Raw genomic sequence first — 25065 nt, forward strand, 5'->3', positions numbered from 1 at the left:
TTGGTGGGCATGGCTTGGTGCGCATGGCAGGGGAAGGAGACTGCAAAATCTCCATTCCCTCCCCACCCCACTAACCTACTTTTCAGCTCCGTTTTCCTGTGCAGGGCAACAAAAGAAGACCCAGCCAATCACCTGGGACTCGGGAGGCAGAGAACAGATGGAGTTGGTGGGGCCAGTCAGAGGCGGTCTTTGCCGGTTCTCCGAACTTCTCAAAATTTCCGCTACCGGTTCTCCAGAACTGGTCAGAACCTGCTGAATACCACCTCTGAACCAAACTACTACCCCAAGACAGGAGGAGGGAAGGTTTGACATGCAAGAGGGTTTTGAAGAGAGATGTCCTACAACTTATGGGCTCAGAATGTCAAACATCACAGAGAATTAAGCTGCATCCCAAATTGTGTGAGTATTACTTCTGCCTCATTGGATGTGCACAGTTAGTAAAAACAACAACAACAACAATGGGACAGAAGTTATCTTCAGAAGTTGTGGCTGCTTCATCACCGGAAGCTTTCAAGCAGAGTCTGGATAGCCACTTGTCAGAAATGGTATAGGATCACCTGCGTGAGCGGGTGGGTTGGACTAGATGACCTGCAAGGTCCCTCCCAACTCTGTTTTTTTCTGTTAAAAGGATCAGTCTGTACCCAGCAGCCTTCCAGCAGAATGACCCTCTGTTTCTTTCCATACCTGAAACCTTTGATGGGACACTGCCTGCAGATGGAGCACTTAGTCTGGTGTTTTACTTGCTCAGCAATGGCTACTCGGTGAAGGACGGCCAACCACACCATTGACTGTGGCTCTAAGTTTGCCCATTCCAGGAACTGAGCTGCCTCAATGGATGCTTTGCCATTTCCCTAGATTTAGAAGAAGGAAAGGAGACAATCAAATCCCACAACTTCCAAGGCTATCACGCTTTTTTCCTCTGAATGTGTAATATAAAACTCCCCTTTTTAGGATCCTGTAATCCCTTAACTCGAGGCATGGACTGGATGGACGACTGGATGGAACTGAGTGTTTACTGGCCGGATACCCTTCCTAACTCCTACGTGGGAGTTCACAGCAGATACGTTTTCCTCTGAATCTATGATATACATATTCAGTTCCTTGGGCTTGAGAATGTACAGGGCTAAAAGTATTGGATTTGGTGAATTTAACATGACAACAAGTTGGATTAAAGCAACCTCGGAGAGAATATAATTAGATATGCATGCTAGTCAGGATATTTAAGGTTTTCGCTTGTTTATAGTTTTACAAAGAAATGTTTTAGTCTAGTGAGTAAATTTCCAGTTTCAAGCCTCAAATATACAGTGGGGTCACCATAACTGCCTTTGCTACAACTTTGAAATAATAAGTCACAAAAGGAACTGGAATATTGCAATTATGTTCTATGGATCTCTTCCACCTCTTTCCTTGATAAGGGTTCCTTTTCAAAATATCGATGGGGATTAAAACCAAAGGTGTCCTGGGAATACATGTTTGTAAAAAAAAAAAAAAAAAAGGTCAAGATGACAGCTGCAGTGATCTGACAAACAAACAAACTGGGATGCATCTCTCCCTCCTTTTCTGCGATGTCTTCGCTTAACACGCAACCTCGCCGGGCCACCAGCTGTCTTCCTGCCCTTCCTGCCCATCCAGATTGCAGTGTTGTTGTGGTTAACCGGCAGAAGGTGTGGACGGCTGAGGAGAGCGAACACTCAGATGAGGGGCCAGGATCATTAGGGAGTGGACTGCTGCCTTCAGAGATTGTGGGGGCTGGCAGCAGCGATGAGGAGGTTCCCGAGGAGCCTGTGCCAAGTGCACTTGAGTGCAGGATTGCTTGCAGGAAAGAGCAGCTGCAGCAGCATGGGCGACTCGGGAGTAAGGCTGCAAGGTAATGGCCCCTCCTTCAAGAAGATAAAAGCCAGCTGTGAAACGAAAGTTCTTTGCAGAAGGCAAAGACATTTTGAAACTCCAGCCTCATGGACATTCCAGTATCCTGAGTTTGTATTTAAAGATTCTTAGGTTGCAAATTATTTCATGACTGTTATCTTTTGGCAAGTCTCGCACAGTTTGGCAAGGCTTGTGCTTATCACAGCTAATTATTTTGCAGAAGCATTAAAAGGTTTCTGCTCCCTTTGGATTGTATTTGATTTGTTGGAAAAGGATGTGGGTCAGAACAGGTGTTCTGGGAACAGTAACCGGGAGAGACAGCGCAGCCGGGTCGCAAGGGAATAGGCAGCTCAGTGGATGAGGTGGGCATCCGAAGCCTGCAGGATGCAAGGGCTGCCTGAGGATGTGTGAAGCAGACTACGGTGGCTCGCTGGGCCAGTTCCTATTCCCAGCGGACGGGCACTGAAGACACGAGGCGTGGATTGCTGGAGGGGGTTTTTAACTGCCGGTTTGTAGTTACTGGTGCGGTGGTTAAGGAGAAATAGAAGGGGTGGGGTTAGGGTATATAGGAACACCGGGGAGGCGGATGCCCTAGAGCTGACTTTGAATGGATCACTACTGCTTGGGCTTGCTGGTTATTGTAACATGGAGTAAAGATACTACTGGAACGCCTGTTTGGTCTGTATTGATTTCATCTGCTCTATTGCATGCCAGACTTGCTAAGAGTAGCTGAGAGGTAATAAGGCTCCAATCCCTCACCTCCACCTGCCATTTTGATTTTTCTAACCACCCCCCTGGGAAAAGCAGAAAGAGCTTCACTTACAAAGCGGAAACAGCTGCGGACACTGGGCTCCACGTTGCTCCCGCCGAAGGCCGCCACTTCCCCCAGCTGCCGCGGGACTTGGATGGCTTCGTGGAGCAAGATGCCCAGGTGCCTCTGGTCGCAGAGCCCACTGGAGTTGGCCACCTGGCTAAAGAGGTCTGAAAGCAGGAGAGGAAGGAAGGAAGGGCATGCATAGATGACAGGGAGGAGAAAGAAGAGAGGAAGAGCGGCTGAAATCACAGCCTTCCTCATGCCATCGTCCCAGTCTCGTAGGAAGAAAATAAGCTCGACCCAAACCTATGTCTGAACGGTTAAGAATGCAGAGGAGAAATTTTAGTTCCGCCAAGGCTCCGAATTCTTTATATTCTCCCTGATCTACAATCCACAGCATTCTTTGGAAAAAGACACCATGGCTGATATGTGAATGTGCACATGTCAAGCTTCGAAGGGTATTCAGGCTGCTTTCACTTTTGCTGCTTCACAGCTTGCCAAGAGGCAGGGGGATAAGGGAGGGAGATGTTGGAATGTGCATTCCAGGTGATAACAAGAAACTGTGTCATGGGACTCAAGGACACTCCAGCAGTAGTCAGCCAGAGGCGTGGCCATTTTCCCATAACAATCCTTGGACACCTAATTGGGCAGTGTGACGTGGCCTGAAGATTCTCTTCCCCAGACACTCCTCTATAAGGAGTCTCTGGCAGAGAAAACAATGGCCTTCTTTAAAACTGTGTGATGACCTGGGGTGTGGCACAAAGGCTACACAGTCACATAAGTAAGAAGAGTCCTTTTAGTACCTCCAACTTTGCCCCCAATGTCCAGGTTACCTTTGGCTGTAGAAAAAACTCTCCCAAGAACAGTCTTTAAGTGGAGGAAATTCAGCCCGAAAACAAAGTACATAAAAACTGAAAGTAAAAATCTACACAAACCACGTTGCGGTAATTAACTTTGACAGGGCAGGAGAAGGAATTGCAGACTTGAAAGGCCAGCAAAACACACACAGTTGGGAAGATGCCAGGAACCCAGATAAGCCTAGATGATACCAGATAATTCACGATTTGCTCCCAACAGTTTGCTGTGAGCAACTTCCCTTTTTTAACACTGTGTTCCCAGCTGCAGCTAATGAAGGGAATCAGGGCCCTTTCCTCCCCCATAAGCCACGGAACTCACATTGCTCCCTTCTCTGTTCCTCCCTGCGTGCCCTAAGGATGAAGAGGGGGTGAGCCTGAGTCTTCCTCCGAATTCCCTTTCCCCCTGCTCTGCCCAGCCGGACTTTGCCCTTCCCCGGTTTCTTCCCCAGTCAACAAAGCCACACCCCCACTCCATGACAGCTGCTCGGCCTCCTGCTCCGAATCAGATTCTGACAGGGGCATGACTCTGGAGCATTCCCTAAAAAGTTCTCTTTTTTTTGGAACAGAAGAAGACTCAAAATTTGGGAGAAGATCTCCCTATGGCAGAATGGCCCATTCCCCTTGTCTATTGGTGCAGCAGCTTTCCTCTCCCCTGCCAAAATTAAGAGCTGGAGAGCTGTGAAACATGGCTGCCATCCAGACCGAGGACCATTTCTTGGATGTGGTTGCCTGTGACTCTCTCTCTCCATCCTTGCTAAATCTGGAAGCCTCCCCCTCGGATTCCACCAGCCGTCTTCTGCAGGGTGACTCACACTGGAATTTCTCCTTCACCTCCGTGCCGCAGAGGCACGCAATGCCCGTCTTGAAGGAAAAGGCCCGCATCTTTCCGCTGCGCCCACTGAAAGAAAAAGGAGCGGGGTGAAACGTTTGTCCTCTGTTCCCTGATAAAAGCTCTGTCTTTTGCCAGCTTGTCAGAAGAACGGGAGCCCTTCTTCACAAAGCTTCTTTGAATAAAAAGTCGCCATCTGCTTCTTTGGCGTTTCCATGCATAGTTCTTGGCCTACCCTCTGGAGCAAGAGAGGAGAAGGCCTGGAGAAGCTAATGAATTCCACTCCGGTTCACATTCCCATGTCCCCCTACAAGTCTGAATTTTGCTGGAGATTTCCCACCCTGATGAAAGAAAATAGCAGCAGCCCAAACAATGAACAGGCCCTGAAAGAGCCCGGCTGGAATGGATGAGAATGTTGCTGCCATGAAACACACATCTTAAAGATGTCCTGTTTAAGACGAAAAACCTACTGGAATTCTTGGGCTGCGACTTTAATTGTGCTCTAATAAATAACATTGATTTAATATAAATCCTACATTCTCATGCTTTGGATTATCTCCTCCCAGTCTTGGAAGGAGGAGCACGGAGGAAGATTTGTTTTATGGGCAATGCAAAATGATTCATTATTTTTATTTATGTATTTGGGAAATGGACATGGCTGCCCACTCGCTGACAGTGACTTTCGGAGGCTTACAAGCAGTAAAACCCGATATAAAAATAATAATAACCTCCCATCTCCCTGGCAACAACACACAGCCAAATAAAGACACCTGGTGGGCTCCATCTCATTCTGGGTTCCCAGCCAGGCCCATTGGCAAAACCAAGTCTTCATGAATGAATGTCAAATTGAGGGCCAGTCTAATTTCTGCAGGGATGATATTCCAAAGGGAGGGAGACACCACTGAGAAGGCCCTTCTTCTGGATCCCACCACATATACTTCCTTAGGAGATGGGACAACATTTCTTGCCTCTAGTGAGTTGGGTGAATTTAACCAGCAAGAGACAGTCCCTCTGATAACCCAGCCCCAAGCCATGGAGATGGGACATTGGTGACAATAGCAATAGCACTTAGACTTATATACCACTTTGCAGTGCTTTACAGCCTTCTCTAAGCGGTTTTCACGGTCAGCATATTGCTCCCAACAATCTAGGTCCTCATTTTACCAACCTCAGAAGGATGGAAGGCTGAGTCAACCTTGAGCTAGTCAGGATCGGACTTCAGGCTGTGGACAGAGTTAGCCTGAAACACTACATTCTAATCACTGCGCCACCACAGTTCAGGAGGAAGATAAGGGGAAAGGAGCTCGGAAGGATGGAAGGTTGAGTCAACCTTGAGCCTGGTGAGATTCGAACTGCCAAATTGCAGTCAGCTGGCAGTCGGCAGAAGTAGCCTGCAGTACTGCATTCTAACCACTGCACCACCGCGGCTCATGCTTGAGATAGACCTACAGTAATGATCTCATTTTTGCCCCAGGGATGAAGGAGGAAAGGACTGTCTTTCTCTAAAGTAACCATCCCAGAGAAAGAGAGGCGTTCTAGCAAGCTTTTGTTCTTTGCATGGGTGTATGTCCCCAATACCTGTCAAAAACGTTCAGCAGCCAATTCAGGCTCATGTCCACACAGAGAGGGACGTTGACCAGAATGCCTCTTTCCTCCTCGAGCCGCTCATACAGAGCGGTCAAGCAATGGATCACTTCCACCACGTCCATCACGTGGTCACTGGGCTGGAGCTCATGTTCATTAAACACCTCCAAGGCTGTGGACAGCATCACCATATCCACTGTGGGGCAGAAAAAAAGGAGGATCAAAACCAGGAGATTATTGTGGGAGAAAAATGGGGGCGGGGGGGGGGGAAGCAGCTACAACACATCTCGATAGCAATAGCACTTAGACTTATATGCCGCTTTAGGGTGCTTTACAGCTCTCTCTAAGCGGTTTACAGAGTCAGCATCTTGCCTCCAATAAGCTGGGTCCTCAATTTACCAGAAGGATGGAAGGCTCAGTCAACCTTGAGCCAGGCAAGATCGAACTGTTGGCAATGGGCAGAATTAGCCTGCAACTCTGCATTCTAACCCACTGGAGAGGAAGGAAGGAAGGAAGGAAGGAAGGAAAATAGCTATAGTACTTAGACATATACCGCTTCACAGTGCTTTACAGGCCTCTCTAAGCAGCCTCCAAGTCAGCCTATCACCCCCAGTAATCTGGCTCCTCATTTTAATGACCTCAGAAGGATCTGACTTCTGTTGGAGGCAAATACAACTTGAGTGGACGGAGGAAGGATAATGCAAGGAAGGACAAGGACTTACGTCTCAAAGCCTTCTGCACCCGGCGTAGCTTCATGGCCGTACGGTAAGCAGAATACTTGATATTGTTTAAGTCGGCTAAAAAAACAAAAGGGAAAGAAAGGAAGACATCAATTTCATATCCTTTCCTTTGACATTTGGAGATCCTTGGCTCCCCAGAATAATAGCCATAGCACTTAGATTTACTTACTGCTTTACAGTGCTTTACAGCCCTTTCTAAGTGGTTTAGAGAGTCAGTCTGTTGCCCCCAACAATCTGGGTCCATTTTACCCACCTCGGAAGGATGGAAGGCTGAATTAACCTTGAGCCAGTGAGGATCGAACTGCTAGCAGTCAGCAGAATTACCCTGCAATACTTCATTCTAACCACTGTGCCACCATGGCTTAGATAGCAAGAGCATTTAGATTTGTATACTGCTTCACAGTGCTTTTACAGCCCTCTCTAAGCGGTTTACAGAGTCAGCCTATTGCCCCCAACAATCTGGGTCCTCATTTTACCCACCTCGGAAGGATGGAAGGCTGAGTCCATCTTGAGCCTGGTTGGATTTGAACTGCCAAATTGCAGGCAGCCAGCAGTCAGCAGAAGTAGCCTGCAGTACTGCGCAACTACATAATCCCTTCTCCTTTTTAGGACCAACATCCAAAACACTTTGAAACTGCAACTTTCTCAGGAGGTACACTGCCTGGGAATTGTAGCCATAACTTATTTGTGGGGAGACAGGCAGGGAAAGATCGTTCTGGAGTTTATGGATTGTTAGTTCCCCCTGTCCATGAGATGGTATTACAAGTAGCTCTCAATTAACAAAAGTTCCTTTACTGACCATTCGAAGTTACAACAGAGTTGAAAAAAAAGTGACTTGTGATACTCAAAAACACCATTACAGTATCCCTGGTCACATGATCAAAATTAAAATGCTTGGAAACTGACTCGTATATATGACAGTTGCCGTGTCCCTCTGTCACGAGTTCCCGTTTTCTGTCCTTCTGACAAGCAACGCCCGTGGGGATACCACTTTAACAACCACTTTACTAAATTAACAACTGCAGGGATTCACTTAACTAGTGGCAAGGAAGGTCGTGAAATGGAGCGAAGCTCACTTAACAAATGTTTCACTGAGCAACAGAAATGTTGGGCTCCATTGCGGTCATAACTCTAGGATTACCCGTACTGCTTTTCTTACCCAGCGTTTGGTATAATTCAGTCATCTTTGGATGGTCCCAACAGGTAGTCTGGGCTTGGTGGCTAGAAAAAAAAGGTATAATAAATTAAGTCGTCAGGCGACTTTCACCTATAATTATACCTGTCACACAATTGAAGAGACACAAACTCAGGTACCTCATGAATCTAGGATGGGAAAAACGGGGGTCCAGGAAAACCTCCCGCTTGCTCAATTTTGATAATAATAATAATAAAACTTAAATTGGACGCTTGGGTGGAGACAAATAACAATACGAGTCCAAGGCTCATATAAATAATACAAAAATACACTTGGGCTCCTGCACTGAGAACAAAATGAATTAGTACAGGGGGGAAAAAAATCAATGATATTGATTTCTACAAGGTGCAAAATGAAGGTTTAAAGAAAATGATATGGCAGGAGGGCTGAAGGTTGCTAAGAATAATGAAGGTCGGGATACGAGAGGAAGCTTCATAGGACATAGCTTGATACTCACTTGATGTAGTAAGGGACTTTATTGGGAGAAATGGCTCGTTCCCAGGGGACCTGGACTGAGGCTGCAAAAGGAAAAAGAAGAGAATATTTGTTAGCTCAGGGTTGAACTGCGGAGTCCTTGGCGCTCTCTGAGCTTGCTTGTTTTCTTGCAGATGTTTCATTACCTTACTAGGTAACATCATCAGTGCTAGGAGGGAGAGGAGGAGGGAGGGGGAAGAGGAAGGAGAAAGAGAAGGAGGAGGAAGAGGATGAGGAAGAAGAAAAAGAGAAGAGGAAGAGGAGGAAGAAGAAAGGATGAAGAGGAAGAGGAAGAAGAGGAGGAGGACGAGGAAGGAAGAAGAGGAAGAGGAGGAGGAGGAAGGAGGAGGAGGAGGAGGGAGGAAGAAGAAGAAGAAGAAGAAGAAGAAGAAGAAGAAGAAGAAGAAGAAGAAGAAGAAGAAGAAGAAGAAGAAGAAGAAGAAGAGAGGAGGAGGAGGAGGAGGAGGAGGAGGAGGAGGGAGGAGGAGGAGGAGGAGGAGGAGGAAGAAGAAGAAAGGAAGAGGAAGAGGAAGAGGAAGAGGAGGAGGAAGAAGAAAAGAAAAGAAAAAGAAAAGAAAAAGAAGAAGAAGAAGAAGAGGAGGAGGAGGAGGAGGAAGAGGAAGAGGAAGAAGAAGAAGAAGAAGAAGAAGAAGAAGAAGAAGAAGAAGAAGAAGAAGAAGAAGAAGAAGAAGAAGAAGAAGAAGAAGAAGAAGAAGAAGAAGAAAAGGACTGTAGGGTCTTTGGTGCTTTCTGAGTTTGGTTGCTTTCTTGCAGATGTTTCATTACCTTACCAGGTAACATTATCAGTGTTGGAAGGAAGTGGGGTTTACTCTCATTTTATGCCACCGTATATAAAATTCCACGAGTATATAAAAGGAGAGCAATTCCCTATTTAAAACAAAAACAAAAACCCAGTGCACCTACTCGAGAGGAAGTGTTGAGATCCTGGCCCAAAGTCCCGGTGGGCATCTTGAAGGTGCTTCAGACGATCATTGATGGAGACCTGTGTAGAAGGTGGACCCGTCAAGCCAAGTGAGGCAAAAAGTTCAGCCTTTCGGTCCGAGCAAGCAGTTCGTGGCTGAGCACATCCAGAGACTTTTGAAAAGCCCACTGTTCCACTGCTAAGCCCTCCCCAGGGTAGGGAGGATGGGCGTTGTAGTTCAGCACAACCCAAATGTGCCTAGCCACAGGGAAAGCTGGTGTACCGATAAAAACGTACGCAGCAGATAGCTAACCGAGTCCACTTGTCTATATTTGGGGAAGACGGGGTGGGAGGAGGATCTATGTCAAAAGCAGACCAGACTAGACGCCGGGTTGCTCCAAGCCTTGTCCAAGTTGTCTCACCTGCAGCTGTTTCCAGCGTGTGTTGATGTGTTCTAGAGCACGGGAGTTCTCCATGGAGAGATGGACATCAGAGATGGCCAGCTGGTGTGCAAGGTCATTCACAAGTTTCACCCCGTCCTTCATGGGGGAGAGCTCCTCTTGGAACAACTGGCGAGTCACATCAGCCCAAGAAAAAGACAGGAGAGATCAAAGGGGAAGGTGGGGGGTGGAAGGGAAGAGACAGAGACAGAAAAAAAGCAACTAATCAGTAACCGAGATCAATGTCTCATAGATACCATCTTGGTTTCTGCCAAGCTTCTGACCTCCAACTAGTAATTCTGTGATTGCAGAACATAATTTAAGAACGGATACGTTGGGTGAGTTCAGCCATTGTGATTTGTTCCACAAACCCTCACTTACCAGAGGAATGCAGAAAATATGGAACGGTGATTGTATGAAGCTCTCTGTTCTGACCCAAACCTTGTTCCAAGGAAACCAACACGAAACAGAGGTAACAGCAAAACCTTTTCATGATTCTTTACGAATTCCATTCCTTCCCGGTTAAAAGGCTCTTTCAAACTAATTGTCTCTGATAAGAATGAGCCTTGCCAAGGTTGTGCGAGGCTGCCAAGAACACTAGATAAAGTTGCCAAGAAATACTTCAAACACAAAGAGTCTCCAGACACAAATTAAGAGAATCCAAACGTCCACCAGGCTTGAGTGCAAAAACTTCTTTGCTTCCTGCAAAGATCTCCCGTTTCTCAGCTGGCTTTTATCACTTAGGGGAGGGGCCATCACCTTGCAGCCTTACTCCCAAGTCGCCCGTGCTGCTGCAGCTGCTCTTTCCTTCGAGCAGCCCTGCGTGCACGCGAACTGGGCACAGGCTCCTCGGGGACCTCTTCATCACTGCTGCCAGCCTGCACAATCTCCAAAGGCAGCACTCCACTCCCTGATGGTCCTGGCCCCATCCCTGCCTCACACACAGGCCCCTCATCTGAGTCCTCGCTCTCCGAGACCTCAGCCATCCGCACCTGCTGCCACGAACCACAACACTCACTAACAAACCTTTTCTGTCCTCAGACGTTTTTGCATTGGGCAAGAGTTGGGAGGTAAGGAATCAAATGGATGCCATAAGCCTTGCATAAGCCTCCTTAAAACTCCCATGATCTTCTCCCCAACCGATCTTTGCTCTACTGATGTTTGGAATATATCACACAAAACACTGTAGTATCTTCCAGGTGATAAATGCTCTACAGCCCTGACTCAACCCAACATTGGACCCTCAGTCACTCTGCATGCTTCTAGAGTTACAGCCCTATTGCATAATGAGATGCTGAGTCTACATCTGTCTAATCCAGGAGTCGGCAACCTTAAACACTCAAAGAGCCACAAAGGTCCTAACTGGAAGCCGGCCGTTCAATTCTGGAGCTGATCAGAACGCCGGTTCCCCTACCATAGAGTCTCCTTTTAGTGCAGTGGCGTCCTTTTTCCTCTGATGACCAGAAGTCCAGTTCCCTCACCATAGAGTTGCCTCCTAGTGCAGCATCCTTTTTCCTCTGCTGATCAGAAGTCTGGTTCCCCCACCATAGAGTCTCCTCCAAGCATGGTGTCCTTTTTCCTTTTACTGACTGTCGACAGGGAGCCGTAGCAGAGGGATGAAAGAGCCACATGCGGCTCCAGAGCCATGGGTTGCCGACCTGGTCTAATCTTCCCTCCAGATCTCTTAGACAACAAGTAAAAGATGAGTGACCAAAGATTACCTTGGTAGCCTGGATGTGCTCTGGCAAAGAATCGATGAAGAGATCTCCAATGGGTTCCCATGTCTCTTGCACACTTTCAGCTTGGTTGAGGGTGGTGCTGAGTTCCTCCATGGTCGCTTTGATCTCCAGCAGCTGCTCTAGGGTCCTCTCAATGTGACGGTGCTGGTCGACACAGCGGGCAGTCAGCTTCTCCCACAGTTCGCTGGCCACCGTTGCCTGTTTCCAGACAAAACGGCTGATATTCTGGATCCGGTGTCTTGGGGAGACATCTAAAAATGGAACATTGAGGAGGGAGAAGACCTGGTGTTGAATTTCCAGTGAGGCAATTGCTTCATCAGAAAATCCGATGGACTTTCAAATGTTAGAGTGGAGAGCAGAACATTAGAACAACTTGCAGGATCAGACCAATAGTCATCTAGTTCAGGGGTCTCCCACGTGGCAACTTTAAGACTTGTGGACTTCAACTCTCATAAGGAATTCTGGGAGTTGAAGTCCACAAGTCTTAAAGTTGCCAAGGTTGGAGACCCCAGATCTAGTTCAACATTCTGAATTACATAACTGTGGTCGGAAACTCACCAGCACGGAGTGGAGGGTGATCACTCTGTTCCACTTGTGATAATCAACAGCCAGCGTTTACTTTATGCTGCTTATGATTCAGGAGGTTGCACATATTTCGGTGATAAATAAATTAGCAGTAGATAAAAATAGAAGGCAAATAGGTTTTGGGAAGACAAGGAAGGAGGAAGAGATGGGAGGGAAGGAAGGTTGGATAGTATTGTCTACACTGTGGTTCCATGTACACAATTCCTCTGTGTGGATGGTGGGGCCTCCTGAGTTTATGAGCTTATGGGAAGTCTATATTTTGGATACAGAAGAAACTTCCTGTGGAAATAATCTCAGGTTCAAATACGAAAGTATAAAAATGTATCTAAGGGAAAGGGGGGAAAATCTGTGGACAGAGAAGAAAAAAGAACTCCTAAACATTCAATGAAGGCAGAATGAGGGATGATGGTTTGGAGAAGAGGAATGGAATGGAATGATATTGTGATGAGCCAGGGTGGGATACAAAAGCAACGAAGTCACAAAAACAGGTGAATTCCCTTTAATTCCTTCAACTTGGCTTCCACTTATGATTGACTGGAGAAAAAACTCCCCCACAAACAGTTGTGAAAAGGAAGAACTTCTGTTCAAACTCAAAATACATATAAATTATAAATAGAAAAAAAACAACACAAACCACACTGAAGCAATTAATGAGACAAGGCAGGATAAGGGCTTGAAGACGTCTACAGATATTGAAATACACAAACTGGGAAGGATGCCAAAACTCAGATAAGAACTGACAAACTAGAAATATTTTCACACTTTGCTTCCAGCACTGGCCCATGCACAGTTTGTCCTATTAAACAGTCCTCACAGCTGCAGCCCATGAAGGGGATCAAGGCCCTTTCGTCCCCCACAGACCATGCCATTCACGTTTCTCCCTTATCCGCCTCCTCCCTGCATGCCTAGGATGAAGAGGGGATGGGCCTGGGTCTTCCTCTGAATGCCCATCTGGCCTGTGCCCTTCCCCAGTTTCATCCAAAACCTCTGGAGCCACACTCCCATTACCTGTCAGCTGTTCCTCCTCTCCCTCAGAGTCAGATTCTAACAGGAGCATGACAGATATCCATGGGAAGATCATGGTTAGCTGGCTGGCATCTCAGTCAAAAGACAACACAACACCTTTTTTGATGTACCATCAGTGGAATAACTGACTATCAATTATTTGGGTCGACTAGGCTTTCTAATTCTGAATATTTGATTTTTCCAGTTCCAGGTTCTTATTCATTCTGGGAAACCTTTTACTATCAAAGGACTTTTCTTGGGCTGGGCTTTTAAACCACAGGCTATTAATAAAGTTCTCCCTAAGATACCCCTTTGAAAAGCAGGAGGGCATTACTGTGTCCACTAATACTGCTCTGGAGAGATTATTTTTTTCAACATGAGAAGTCAAGTTGAAAGACCAATCCACAAGCTGCTATGCTCCACCTGCTGCTGATCTGGCAGCCCTTTTAAGTTTTGAAGAAGTCAAGAAGAAGAGAAAATGTTTGGAAAGCGCAAGACCAGATGTATGGAGAAAACGATCAGATTTGCCAACCTTTGCTGTCAAGATTTACATCTTCCACTTCTTCAAATGGGTGCTGAGTTAGGAAAACTTGAGCCGATTCCAAAACGGAATAAATGTACGGTCCCCGAGACTTCACTTCTTCCATGAAGGCCTACATCAGGAAGGGAAGACCAGAAGAAATGAAGGGAACCCCAGAAAATAATGTGTCTGTACACAAGACAGAGCCCTTAAAAGTCACCATTGTCTTTGGTCGAACCAACTCTTTTTGGATCTTATGTACTAATTAGAAATGGCAGCTTTAGGACTCTGGAAAGGGTCAATCTTGAGACATTCTCAGTTTAGATTTGGGAAGTGGACTTGAGGACAACGTGAGCTAAAGACACATCAGAGGAACGACAATGGTTTGATTAAGCTCTACCTCAATGGGAATCTTCTTTTTTTCTATTTGAATGACTAGAAGACCAAATGGAAGAAAAACCCAATAAGAGTTATTTATAAAAAACTAGTAGAGGTGGGATAAAAATGTCCCAGAGATACTTTTCCAAAAGGCAACTGGACTTCCTTGGGTTTTTTTTCCTCTGAAAATGTTTCATTTCTCACCCAAAAAGTTTATTCGGTTTAACTCAGTTTAGAAGCTGCTTGGATGAGAAGCCAAATGTTTTCAAAGGAAAAACCAAGAAAGTCTAGTTGCCTCATGGAAAAGGGACAAGCGTGACCACGAGGGTTGAGAATCCCCCCAGACGAAGGATAAAAATCAAACAAACAAATAAATTTTCAGCATTTTCATTCACTTGGGGGAGAAATCAGACAGACAGACAGACAGACACACACACACATTATTTGTACATTTTTCTTTAACATACTTAATAAACAGTGTATTGTCTGAGTCAATTTACTTATACATAACATCAATAAGAATAATAATATTTACTTGTACATAGTGGTATTCTTCCAACTTCTAATTTGTACCTTTATTGTTTAACCATTGGTAAAACAAATCCCATGTTAAAATATATTCTGTATCTTCTTTATCCTTTATCTTTAATGTTAACCTATCCATCTCAGCACAGTCTAATTTTTTAAAAAATTATGTTTTCATATGTAGGAATTTCTTCATTTTTCCAATATTGTGCAAATACAATTCTTGCTGCTGTCAACACATGATATGAACTATACAACCCCTGTGTCATATTTTTTTCTACCTAACACAAAATATTTATGGCTTTAAATCTATATGCTGCTTTATCATAAGGATCTTCAAACTTGGCAAGTTTAAGACTTGTGGACTTCAACTCCCAGAATTCCTGAGCTAACAAGACTGGAGGGGGAATTCTGGGAGTTGAAGTCCACAAGTCTTAAAGCTGTCAAGTTTGAAGCGCCCTGTATCATTTTCTCTAACCATGTATGTGGTGTTTGGAAACTCCTTGTGGATTCTGTTGGCTTTCTCAGATATTCTGCATGATGCTAGGGTTAGTTGTGGACTGTTGGTGCCTACCGTATGCCTCTCTTTTTCCTGCTGTACCAGAAGAACGTCCCCACGGAGTGGTAGCTGGGCAGAAATCTCCTCATCCTTTTGGCTAAGCCAGTCAATGATCTCCTGCAAAGGAATCTGCAGCTTGCCGCTGTGATCTGAGAAGGCCTCTAGGCGAGCCCTGAGGAGACAAAGATGTCGAACCGTGGGAGGACAGAAAAGAGAAGATGTTGAAGCAAAGTTACACTTGGGTCTTTTGGAGCTGCTTACCGAAGGCTGTGTGATTTCTTCTTAATCTCATTCCAGCATAGATTCATTTCCAGGGTCACCTGGGGCCCAACAGCACCGTTGGGAGGCTTCTTGTTCAGACTGGTTGGTATGGTGCCATCACGAGCTATTTTAACCTAAGTGTAAAGACAGAGAACTTGATCAAAGAAGGGAAGCACAAAAGGAACCGAATCGATTTGATTCAGGCATTTCCCTCCCTAAATACGTTGCTATTTATTTATTTAGCAGATTTATGTAGCCACCTCTCTCATAGAACGGGACATTGGTTGTCGCAGAACCTCGGGGACAATTAAAACAGTATGACAGGTATTAAAACACTTAAGTACAAATTAAAATGGAAAAAATTGAAACAGCAAGGTTGCAAGAGAATACCAATCAACTCTTGTAATACACCACCTTGCAGGCTCCCCCCTGCGGTTGATGATTATTTAGATCTTTGAGTTTTAGTTACTTGTTCCTTTGGGCATCCCATGGGCAGAAAGGCAGAATAATATTAATAACCAGAATTGTGCTTGAAGGGGAGAGGAGTTGACTTCATGGAGTGATGAAGAGTCAGGAGCTCACGGCAAACGTTTGCTTGGAGTAAAGCTGGTTCACAAGAAATTTAGGAAAAAATTGCACACAGCAATAGATGGCTATGCTATCCAGATCATTGTGGTTTTCAAAATGTGGATTCCTTTCTACACAGTGAATGATATCATGCCTCAGAACAAGCTCTACTCATCATTGTCATCAACATCAACATCATCAATATCAACATTGTCAACGTCATTGTCAATCTTATTGTCAACATTGTCAATGTCAATGTTAACATCAAAGTTAACATTGACATCACCGACATCAACTTTGTCAACATCAAGGTCAATATCAACATCAACATTGTCAACGTCAACATCAACATCAATGTCAACATTGACATCAACACCAACATAAATGTAAACATCAACTTCACTACTTCTACCATCTGGCTAAGAGGTTAATCATCTATTGCTTTTCCTATTCAAGTTATGGAATCAATGTCCTTAATTATCAAGCTCCAGTTATGGAACTTGTGGGCCCTATTATGCCTGTATTTGCCTTTTGCCTTCCAGATACCTGACTTTCTTATTTTAAGTCCTTTTTATGAAAAGCAACAAGATATGGGAAGGTATTATGCAGACCATCCATCTAAGGAGCCATGTCAACTAGCTGTCTTTGACTGATGTCACATGGAGCAGGTCTGGGACTGGTTGATCATTTAACAGAAGGTCCTCCTTGGCCAAAGGCTAAAGTGGAAAGTGTTAAAAAATATCTCAGAAGAAGATACCAGAAAACTACTTCCAGGTTCCATGTCCCATTTTCCAAGAAAGCTACATAGATGTTTCCATGGAGCCATCAGCAGTTGACCTCAACTCAAGGGAGACTTTACCTTTACCCACATTTTCTGTTAAGCTTGTTGCTACTCAGTTACAGGACACACACACTTGTTTTCTCTTATTGCTGTTTTTTTTAAAATCCAAGTCATAGTTTGTATTCCGAAGCTTCGACCCAGATTGTCATAAACCAAGATGCTCTGAACTGATTTTTGCACATCTTCCATTCACTCAAAGTTTGCCATAATGTAGGCTTCAACAATTGGGGAAGGGTGCCTCAGGAGGGCATTTCACCATCTGTCTGCCACCGTGTTAGCTTCTTGCACTGCCTTTTATCAAATTCACGTTGGCTTCTTTCTCTGCAGGCTCACTTGTGCCAGATCAGCACGGAGGGAGTTTGGCAACGTAAGCACCAAACAGCACCATTTTCAGCTTGGTGCATTTTACAGCACCACATTGTTTCAGGGGCATGCATGCCCTAAAATGCCCGCTTTCGATTTCCATACGTTTGAGCAATCACAAACAGAAGTACCCCCAAATCAAATCACTGCAGTCCAAATCATTTTTTTCCTTAAGTGGGGTAGCTAATTTCTTCTCTAACCAAAGAGGTTTACAAGCAAACGGCACTGAAAAAGACACCATACATTTGTCATTTTGTCCTAAGAAGCTGCTCTTCCAAACATTTTATTTCAATTATCTTTTTTTTTGTAAATAAAAGCTACTTTCAGCCTACTGTTGGTTTTATATGTCAGCCTTTCCCAGTTCAGTTGCCTCGAACTGTGAGATGGGCAGCAAATAAATTTGTTAATAACAATAATGATAATACTATAGTAATTGGTGCCTTTGGTGCAATCCCAAAACAACTGGAGCATTACTTGAACACAATCGGCATTGACAAAACCACCAACAGTCAATTGCGAAAGGCAGCTTCACTTGGAACAGCTCACATCCTGCAACGGTACCTTGAATGCCACCAAACAATATCTGCCCACAATGTCCTTGGGAAGGACTCAATAGATGAATAAAAATGTCAACTCCAGTCTCAATTTCTGGCTGACTGCACGATAAACCATAATCATCTCGTTACCTGCTTGTATTTGTTTTAATCTGCTGGGGGGAAAAACCCCAAAGATGTCAGAGAGAAAAATGGGGCTCAAAAATGATAGATAGAAAAACCTGTATTTTTCAGATACCCTATGTTGGCTTCAAAGGAGACCCTGATTTGATTCCCAATTAGAGTTGCAATTGATCTCCCCTCCCCCTTGGCAATTAAAGAGAGATTTCAGTACAAAGACATTATTACTGCAGAGCAAATACCAGTGACACAGAAAATGGAATACTTTAGTGCTGCTTCCATCTGCAGTTCTTTTGTCCCAAGTGTTTCAGCACAGCTACATTTAAGCATCATCAACTTCTTCATGGAAGGTTTACTTTTGAGAGCAGCCTTATCTGTCTTAATATTCCACATTCTGCAGGAACTGGGCTCTTACAAAGCAAAAAAAACAGTTAGAAATCTGGTAGGTAGCTGACTGGAAGACTTCTCCAGTACAGTCTCCTACCACGGACTGATTTTTTTAAAAAAATCTTGTTCAAATTAGACCTTGTAACATTTTACATTATGCCTCTATCACAGGCCATTAAGGAATTATTTTATCAGGGAAGGAAATCTAGAGAGAAAGAGGGAGATGAACAATTGCACTCAGCAAATTAATGGTTACTAATTGGAGACCTGAAATAGTTTTATGCAAAGAGAGAGAGCGAGAGAAAGGGAGAGTGAGGGAGAGTGATATATGATAAATAGATATAACAGATTAAAGAAACAAGATTAGAGAGAGAACGAAGATAATGGTAGATAGATGATAATGATTGTAGATAGATAGATAGATACCGGGGGGAGAGAGAGAAAGAGAGAGAGAGAGAGAGAGAGAGAGAGAGAGAGAGAGAGAGAGAGAGAGAGATAGATAGATAGATAGATAGATAGATAGAATAAGAGATAGATGGTAGACAAAAAGATGATGGATACCGTATATATAGATAGAAGGATAGATGAACGAGATAGAAATAGATAGAATGAAGAGAGAGAGAGAGAGACAGACAGACAGACAGACAGACAGACTGACAGATAGAGATGGTAGAGATGGAGAGAAAGATGGCAAAAGGGCTGTTCCCAGGAGTTTCTCCACGTTCCAAAAATCTTTCTGTGCTAACAGAGCTTCTGTTTTAATTTTGGGGAGCATTGCCCCATTTGTAACAGACAAAAAGGTTCCTTCTTATTCCATGAGACAGACCCTGAATATCTACCCTGAATATAGCCAAAACAGCCTCCCCTTATCAGAGTTTGCCTGGCTGTGCCCATTTCAAGCCAGACTCTTCTCCCCACCTGACTCCATCCTAAATACACCACAACATCAAAAGCAATACAGATTTATGAAAAGAGAGAGAGAAAGAAAGAGAGATACTGCCAGCTCCAACTTAAAAAGATGCCCTTTATAAATCATTCACATCAAAGCTGTGGTGTGTCTTGCTGTGGTCACCTGGGATTTTCCACGTGCCCAAGCAGACTAACGACCTGCTCTGAAATCATTGTAGTTACCCAAAGCCCAAGAGGAGAACTGTTATCAGAAGCCAGAATATCCTATATGCCTCCAGGCGTGAAATTTTGGGCTTACATAATTTAGAACTATGCCGCCTTCCGTCTGACCTCAGCGTAATACATAAAATTATCCATTAGAATGTCCTACCCATCAATGACTACTTCAGCTTCAACCTCAACAATATACGAGCACACAATAGATACAAACTTAAGGTAAACCACACCAAACTCGATTGCAGGAAATACAGCTTCAGCCACAGAGTGGTCAATGCCTGGAATACTCTACCTGACTCTGTGGTTTCTTCCCCAAACCCCAAAAACTTTAACCTCAGACTGTCAACTGTTGACCTCACCCAAGAGGTCTGTAAGGGGTGGGCATAAGCGCACCAGCATGCCTATCATCCCTGTCCTACTGTTCCCATTTATTCATCCCCATTTATTATGTATATACTTATACCTGTTTATATTTATATATATATATTATCAAATGCATGCTTGACAAAATAAATAAATAAAATAAATAAGAAGGACAGCAGAAGCAACCTCAGAGGCCGGCTGGAAAACAGAGTGGATAGATGACCCACAAAAGATATCCACCATTCGTGCAGCAATGCCAGAGGAGATCCCAGTGCCATGGCTCAATGTGAAATGGGACAGTCCTCACTTCATCGCTTGACATCAAATATTCTTTTTTAAAATACGTTTTTATTGGGTTATAAATATATGGAGTGGCGCGGTGGCCTAGAGGTGGAGTTGTTGCCTCACAATCAGGAGGCTGTGAGTTCAATCCTAGGCAGAGGCAGCTATTTCTCTCTCTGGGCACAATGAGAATATATATCTGCTGAACGAAACTCCACACTGGCGACAGGAAAGGCATCCGGCCAGTAAACACTCTGCTAGCTCCATTCAGTGGCCCAGAGTCCACCCTGCTAGGGATTATGGGATCATTAAAAGTAGAAGATGATGATAAAGTATTATAAAATACAAAATACAAAAGCAAATAAGAAGTGAGGAAAGGTTGGGAAAGAAAAAGAAGCATTGACTTCTGACTCTCTCTGATACAGCAGAATAAGGCATTAACAACAAATCACAACTTTTTGTTATACCATAATAGTATGAACCAGTCACTTCTACAAAAGTCAATCCGTGAAACCCCAAATCAGAGTTTCATTCTTTTCCACCCGGAGCACGAAGTTCAGAAGCGGTTTCCATGGGGAAACAAAAGTACTTATGTTCTTTCCTTTAACCAGAGTAGTCAGTAAAATATCAGCCATTCCTGCTACAAGAGAAGACGATCTAGTCGATCCACTCACACACAGACCCTCTCCATAACCCCATCGCCACACCCAATTGATGCACGGTGGCTTCCTTTTGAGATCCAGGCAGGCATTCAGCCTCTGTGGACCATAGCTTACCTAGCCAGAAGTTGGGAAAAGAGCTCCATGGGGAAGCCGAACCAACACCACCCCCAAAAAAATTTGAGAAGAAAAACGAGGAAGGGAGAAGTGACAGAAAGGGCAGGGCAAGGAGAGGGGGGTGGGGGCAAAGATGTTGCTTGCTGCCTTCAGGCTGTGACCCCCCTGGAATCTGCAGGAGGTGGGGGCAGAGTGACAACCAGCCGTTCTCTCCGTGAATCGGGGCTTTGTCTAGGTGGAATTCCAGCAACTTCCAAGCCATGATGACTCTGGAAGGGCGGGGGAGGGGGAACAACAAGAGAGAGAACGTAGAACTGCTTACGGGCGAGGAAGGCTTAAATGTTATGGGTGAGGCTTTTGGACTCCCCCAAGCAAGGACGTGTGACAGTCACGCTTGGTTTTTCATTACTTTTATTTATTGATTTGATTTGATTTGATTTGTCAACCGCTTACAAGATAATAGGTATAAGTATAAACATGAGTAAGAATACAGGAAATAGGGATGAATCAATGGGAGGGTAGGCATGATGGTGCACTTATGCAGGCCCCTTACAGACCTCTTAGGAATGGGGTGAGGTCAATAGTGGATCGTCTGAGGTTAAAGGAGTGGGGGTTAGAGGATGTAACAACAGAGTCAGGTAGTGCATTCCAGGCATTGACCACTCTGTTGCTGAAGTAATACTTTCTATAATCAAGTTTGGAGTGGTTTACATTGAGTTTGTATCTGTTGTGTGCTCTTGTATTGTTGTGGTTGAAGTTGAAGTAGTCATTGACTGGTAGGACATTGTAGCGGATAATTTTGTGTATTATGCTTAAGTCCAACCGTATTACTGAGACAAAAGGAAGCTTGGTCAACCGGTGGTGTTGGGATGGAGGTCTTCCAAGCATGGGACGGAGAGAGGAGGGTGGGGAAATGTAGGTGGGGCAGGGTCTCTGCTAGAATTGGGCTTGGAATGAAGATCCCACATCACATTTTAGGTAGCCTTACAGAATCAGGAAGGGTCCTTTGGTAAGTTTGAGGTGGAAAGTAGTCTTCTTCTACAACAATGATTGAGGGTTTCTGATGGAAGAAATGTTCAGCCACATGGTCATGGGAGTCCGTGCAGTGGAAGGTTTCAATTTTCACGGTAGAAGAGCCACCATGTCAGGGTTCCAAATAATAAATCCACTGCAAGCAAGACTCCGAGGCAATTGAATTCCTCAAAGATGGAGAGTTGACACACCGTCTATTCTCAGCCTTCCTTCTAGTTCCCCAATATTCAAGGGAGCGATGGAATGAAATCAGGAACTGAAATATCGAAGGCAGTATTCATCCATCTTTAGTAGCTATAAAAATATGGGACCACTGCCATGTTTTCTTGTATTGGCTCTTGTTCTGCAAAACTACTTCTCCAGCCTGCTTTTAAAGGCATGCGACCCCCTCCCTTTGTCCTGACTGCTGTCCTAGGTCAAGACTCCCAATTCCCATGCTCTTGAAATACAGATGACAGATTAACAGAATTGGAAGGGACCTTGTAGGTCATCTAGTCCAATCCCCCATCTAAGCAGGAGACCCTACACATTTCTGACAGATGGCAGCCTAGTCACTTCTTGAAAGCCTCCAGTGATGAAGCTCCCACAACTTCTGTTCCATCGGTTAATCGTTCTCACTGTCAGAAAATTTCTCCTTTTATCCAGGTTGAATCTCTCCTTGAACAGTTGCCATCCATTATTCCTTGTCTGGCCTTTAGGTGCTTTGGAAAATAGCTTGATCCCTTCCTCCTCTCTGTGGCAGCCCCTCAAATATTGGAAGACTGCTATCCTGTGTCCCCTGGTCCTTCTCTTCACTAGACTAGCCAGGCCCAGTTCCTGCAACCATTCATCATATGTTTTAGTCTCCAGTCCCCTAATCATCTTGGTTGCTCTTCTCTGCACATTTTCTAGAGCCCCAACATCTTTTTTATAGTGTAGTGACCAAAACTGGATGCAGTACTCCATCATCATACAGGCAAGAGGGGTCCTTTGAGTGGGTCTCCATACTTTGCTAACTTACATGGATCATCCTGTCTGGGGCTACTGAAAATTGCACTTTTGTAATTCTAGGTGGGGGATTCACCGATTTCCCCCTCCCTTGGTCTCTAAGCCACACATTTGAAGGGGTGATGGCGGTATGTGGTTGAGGGAATGGAGGCGTTGCTGGGGTGAGAAGTTTTGTATCCCAATATATTTTATTCATGATACTGATCCATCTTCCCTTAAAATATTAGCAGAATCCACAATGGTCTGAGAATCATTGTCTCCACTAGATAATTGATAGTCAACTGAAACTAGGTTAATCAACTAAAATTAGCAAACTTCCTCAAACCCCAAATAAGTTACCCAACCTAATCCACATATCAAATGTGGATTTATGCCTGCAAACATAAACAGAGTTAACTAAATTAGGTCTTCCCAAGAATAAGCATACCTACACACACACACACACACACACACACACACACACACACACACACACACACGTGCCTCAAGCGTCACCCTAGAATCAGCATGTAGACACCTCACCCTGAACAAACTCCCCCTATAAAAAAATCTCCTGCTGCACCCCATTTCTCTACAGAAATTTCTCATTTCTCAAAGGCAAACTGTTTTGTTTTTAGCACTAAATATTTCTCCTTTCCTCACAGCTGTCTGGATCTCATTTTTATTTATTCTTGCGCAGTCTTGGCTCCAGTTGGAACCCCAAATTATTCTTCTGACACTGGCATCTGGAATTCTTAAGGAGTCTCTGTTTTCTCTCGGGAGAGCAGGAATTTGTGGCTCGCACCCAAACCTTAGCACCCAAGAAGGAAAACAGGCATTGTTTCCACCAAGAGGATTCCATTCCCATCAGTAAGGTTCTCCCACAGACTTTTTGCTTCAAAGGGCATTTCCTTGCTCCAACTCGCCTACAAGCACGGGATTAAAAGTCCCTTCTCACTTCTTCTCCAGTTCTGCCTCTTTCTTCTTCCATCAACCAGCCTGATGTGCTACCCAACACCTCTGTTTTATAGAATAGAATAACAGAGTTGGAAGGGACCTTGGAGGTCTTCTAGTCCAACTCCCTGCTTAGGCAGGAAACCCTACAGCATTTCAGACCAATGGTTACCCAATCTCCTCTTTAAAACTTCCAGTGTTGGATGCATTTGCAACTTCTGGAGGCAGGTTGTTCCACTGGTTAATTGTTCTGTCAGGAAATTTCTCCTTAGTTCTAAGTTGCTTCTCTCCTTGATTAGTCTCCATCCATTGCTACTTGTCCTGCCCTCAGATGCTTTGGAGAATAGCTTGACTCCCTCTTCTTTGGGGCAGCCTCTGAGATGTTGGAAGACTGCTATCATGTCTCCCCTAGTCTTTCTTTTCATCAAACCAGACATACCTAGTTCCAGCAACCTCCAGTCCCCTAATCCTCTTGGTTGCTCTTCTCTGTACTCTTTCTAGTCTCAACATCTTTTTTACATCATAGCGACCAAAACTGGATGCAGTTTTGCCTCGCGAAATTTCGCTCCATTCTGAGGGCTAAGCCTCTCTCTGTTGATGACCTTCTACAAACCATCATGGATGGTATTGAGAAACTTCTCCAAGCCTTGCATTTTTCAAATACCTCAGAAAGTATTTCCTAGCTGCTCTATGCACAGAGAGTAAGGCTGGAATAGAAAACAGAAGACCAGTTAGAGTAGGGAAAGAGCCACTTTGACTTAATGGTCAAGGCACCAAACTAGAAAGCTGAGACCCTGAGTTTAAGTCTCGCCTTAGCGATGAAAGTCAGCTGGGTGACCTCGATCAATCACCAGGATGTAGTGAGTTCTAATCCCACCTTAGGCAGGAAAAGCTGACTGGGTGACTTTGGACTAATCAACAGGTGACGGAGAGTTCTAGTCCCACCTTAGCCATGAAAGCCAGCTGGATGACTTTGGGCCTGTCCTTCTCTTTCAGCCCAACCTACCTGATGGGGTGGTGGTTGCTGTGTGGAAAAATAGGAGGAGGAAGGTGTGCTGCATGTGCTCACCGCTTTGAATTATTTGTAAAAATAAAATAAAATCACACAAAGGCAGAATACACATAAACAAACTGGGGCGTTTGTGTTTCTCAAAAAGAGATAGAGGGAAACAGAGGCAGAATCATCCTTAAAATGTTATTGTAAGGAAACGCCACCTTGAATCAGAATCCTTTTTTTCCCCTTTTCTCTCTGAAAGCGTGACTTTGATTTCGTGGAGGTGGATAAAGAAATGAGGAGAAAGGCTTAGGGGAGAAAACATTTTTTTTAAAAAAAACGAGCATATAACACTGTTTAGAAGTCGTTGCTGCGATGTGCAGGGTCTCAAAACAATGAAAAACAGAAATGCACCTTACTGCACTTAACTTACTGCACCTGTGCGTGG

The 25065-nt window shown here is 44.5% G+C and overlaps 1 protein-coding gene across 4 annotated transcripts in view; it reads right to left on the reverse strand.

The window, feature by feature from the left end:
- Positions 1-25065, reverse strand: part of DRP2 (dystrophin related protein 2) — a 46294-nt gene that overhangs the window by 14932 nt on the left and 6297 nt on the right. For 3 of the 4 annotated variants that reach the window (XM_087972391.1, XM_087972393.1, XM_087972392.1), the window contains exons 3-15: positions 15294-15427; positions 15048-15204; positions 13583-13703; positions 11443-11711; positions 9704-9850; positions 9284-9362; positions 8343-8403; positions 7850-7911; positions 6673-6747; positions 5945-6146; positions 4350-4435; positions 2690-2847; positions 685-851 (exon numbers count right to left, since the gene is read on the reverse strand). In XM_087972391.1, the coding sequence (XP_087828517.1) occupies positions 685-851; positions 2690-2847; positions 4350-4435; positions 5945-6146; positions 6673-6747; positions 7850-7911; positions 8343-8403; positions 9284-9362; positions 9704-9850; positions 11443-11711; positions 13583-13703; positions 15048-15204; positions 15294-15427 (1718 nt within the window). Of the gene's footprint in view, positions 1-684; positions 852-2689; positions 2848-4349; positions 4436-5944; positions 6147-6672; positions 6748-7849; positions 7912-8342; positions 8404-9283; positions 9363-9703; positions 9851-11442; positions 11712-13582; positions 13704-15047; positions 15205-15293; positions 15428-20671; positions 20767-25065 lie in introns of those variants that run through there. The other variant, XM_026674705.2, reaches the window with a different exon arrangement.

Source organism: Notechis scutatus, chromosome 10, assembly GCF_049901735.1.
Source record: "Notechis scutatus isolate UNSWTSFEM ecotype Mainland chromosome 10, rNotScu1.2, whole genome shotgun sequence".
NCBI lineage: Eukaryota > Metazoa > Chordata > Lepidosauria > Squamata > Elapidae > Notechis > Notechis scutatus.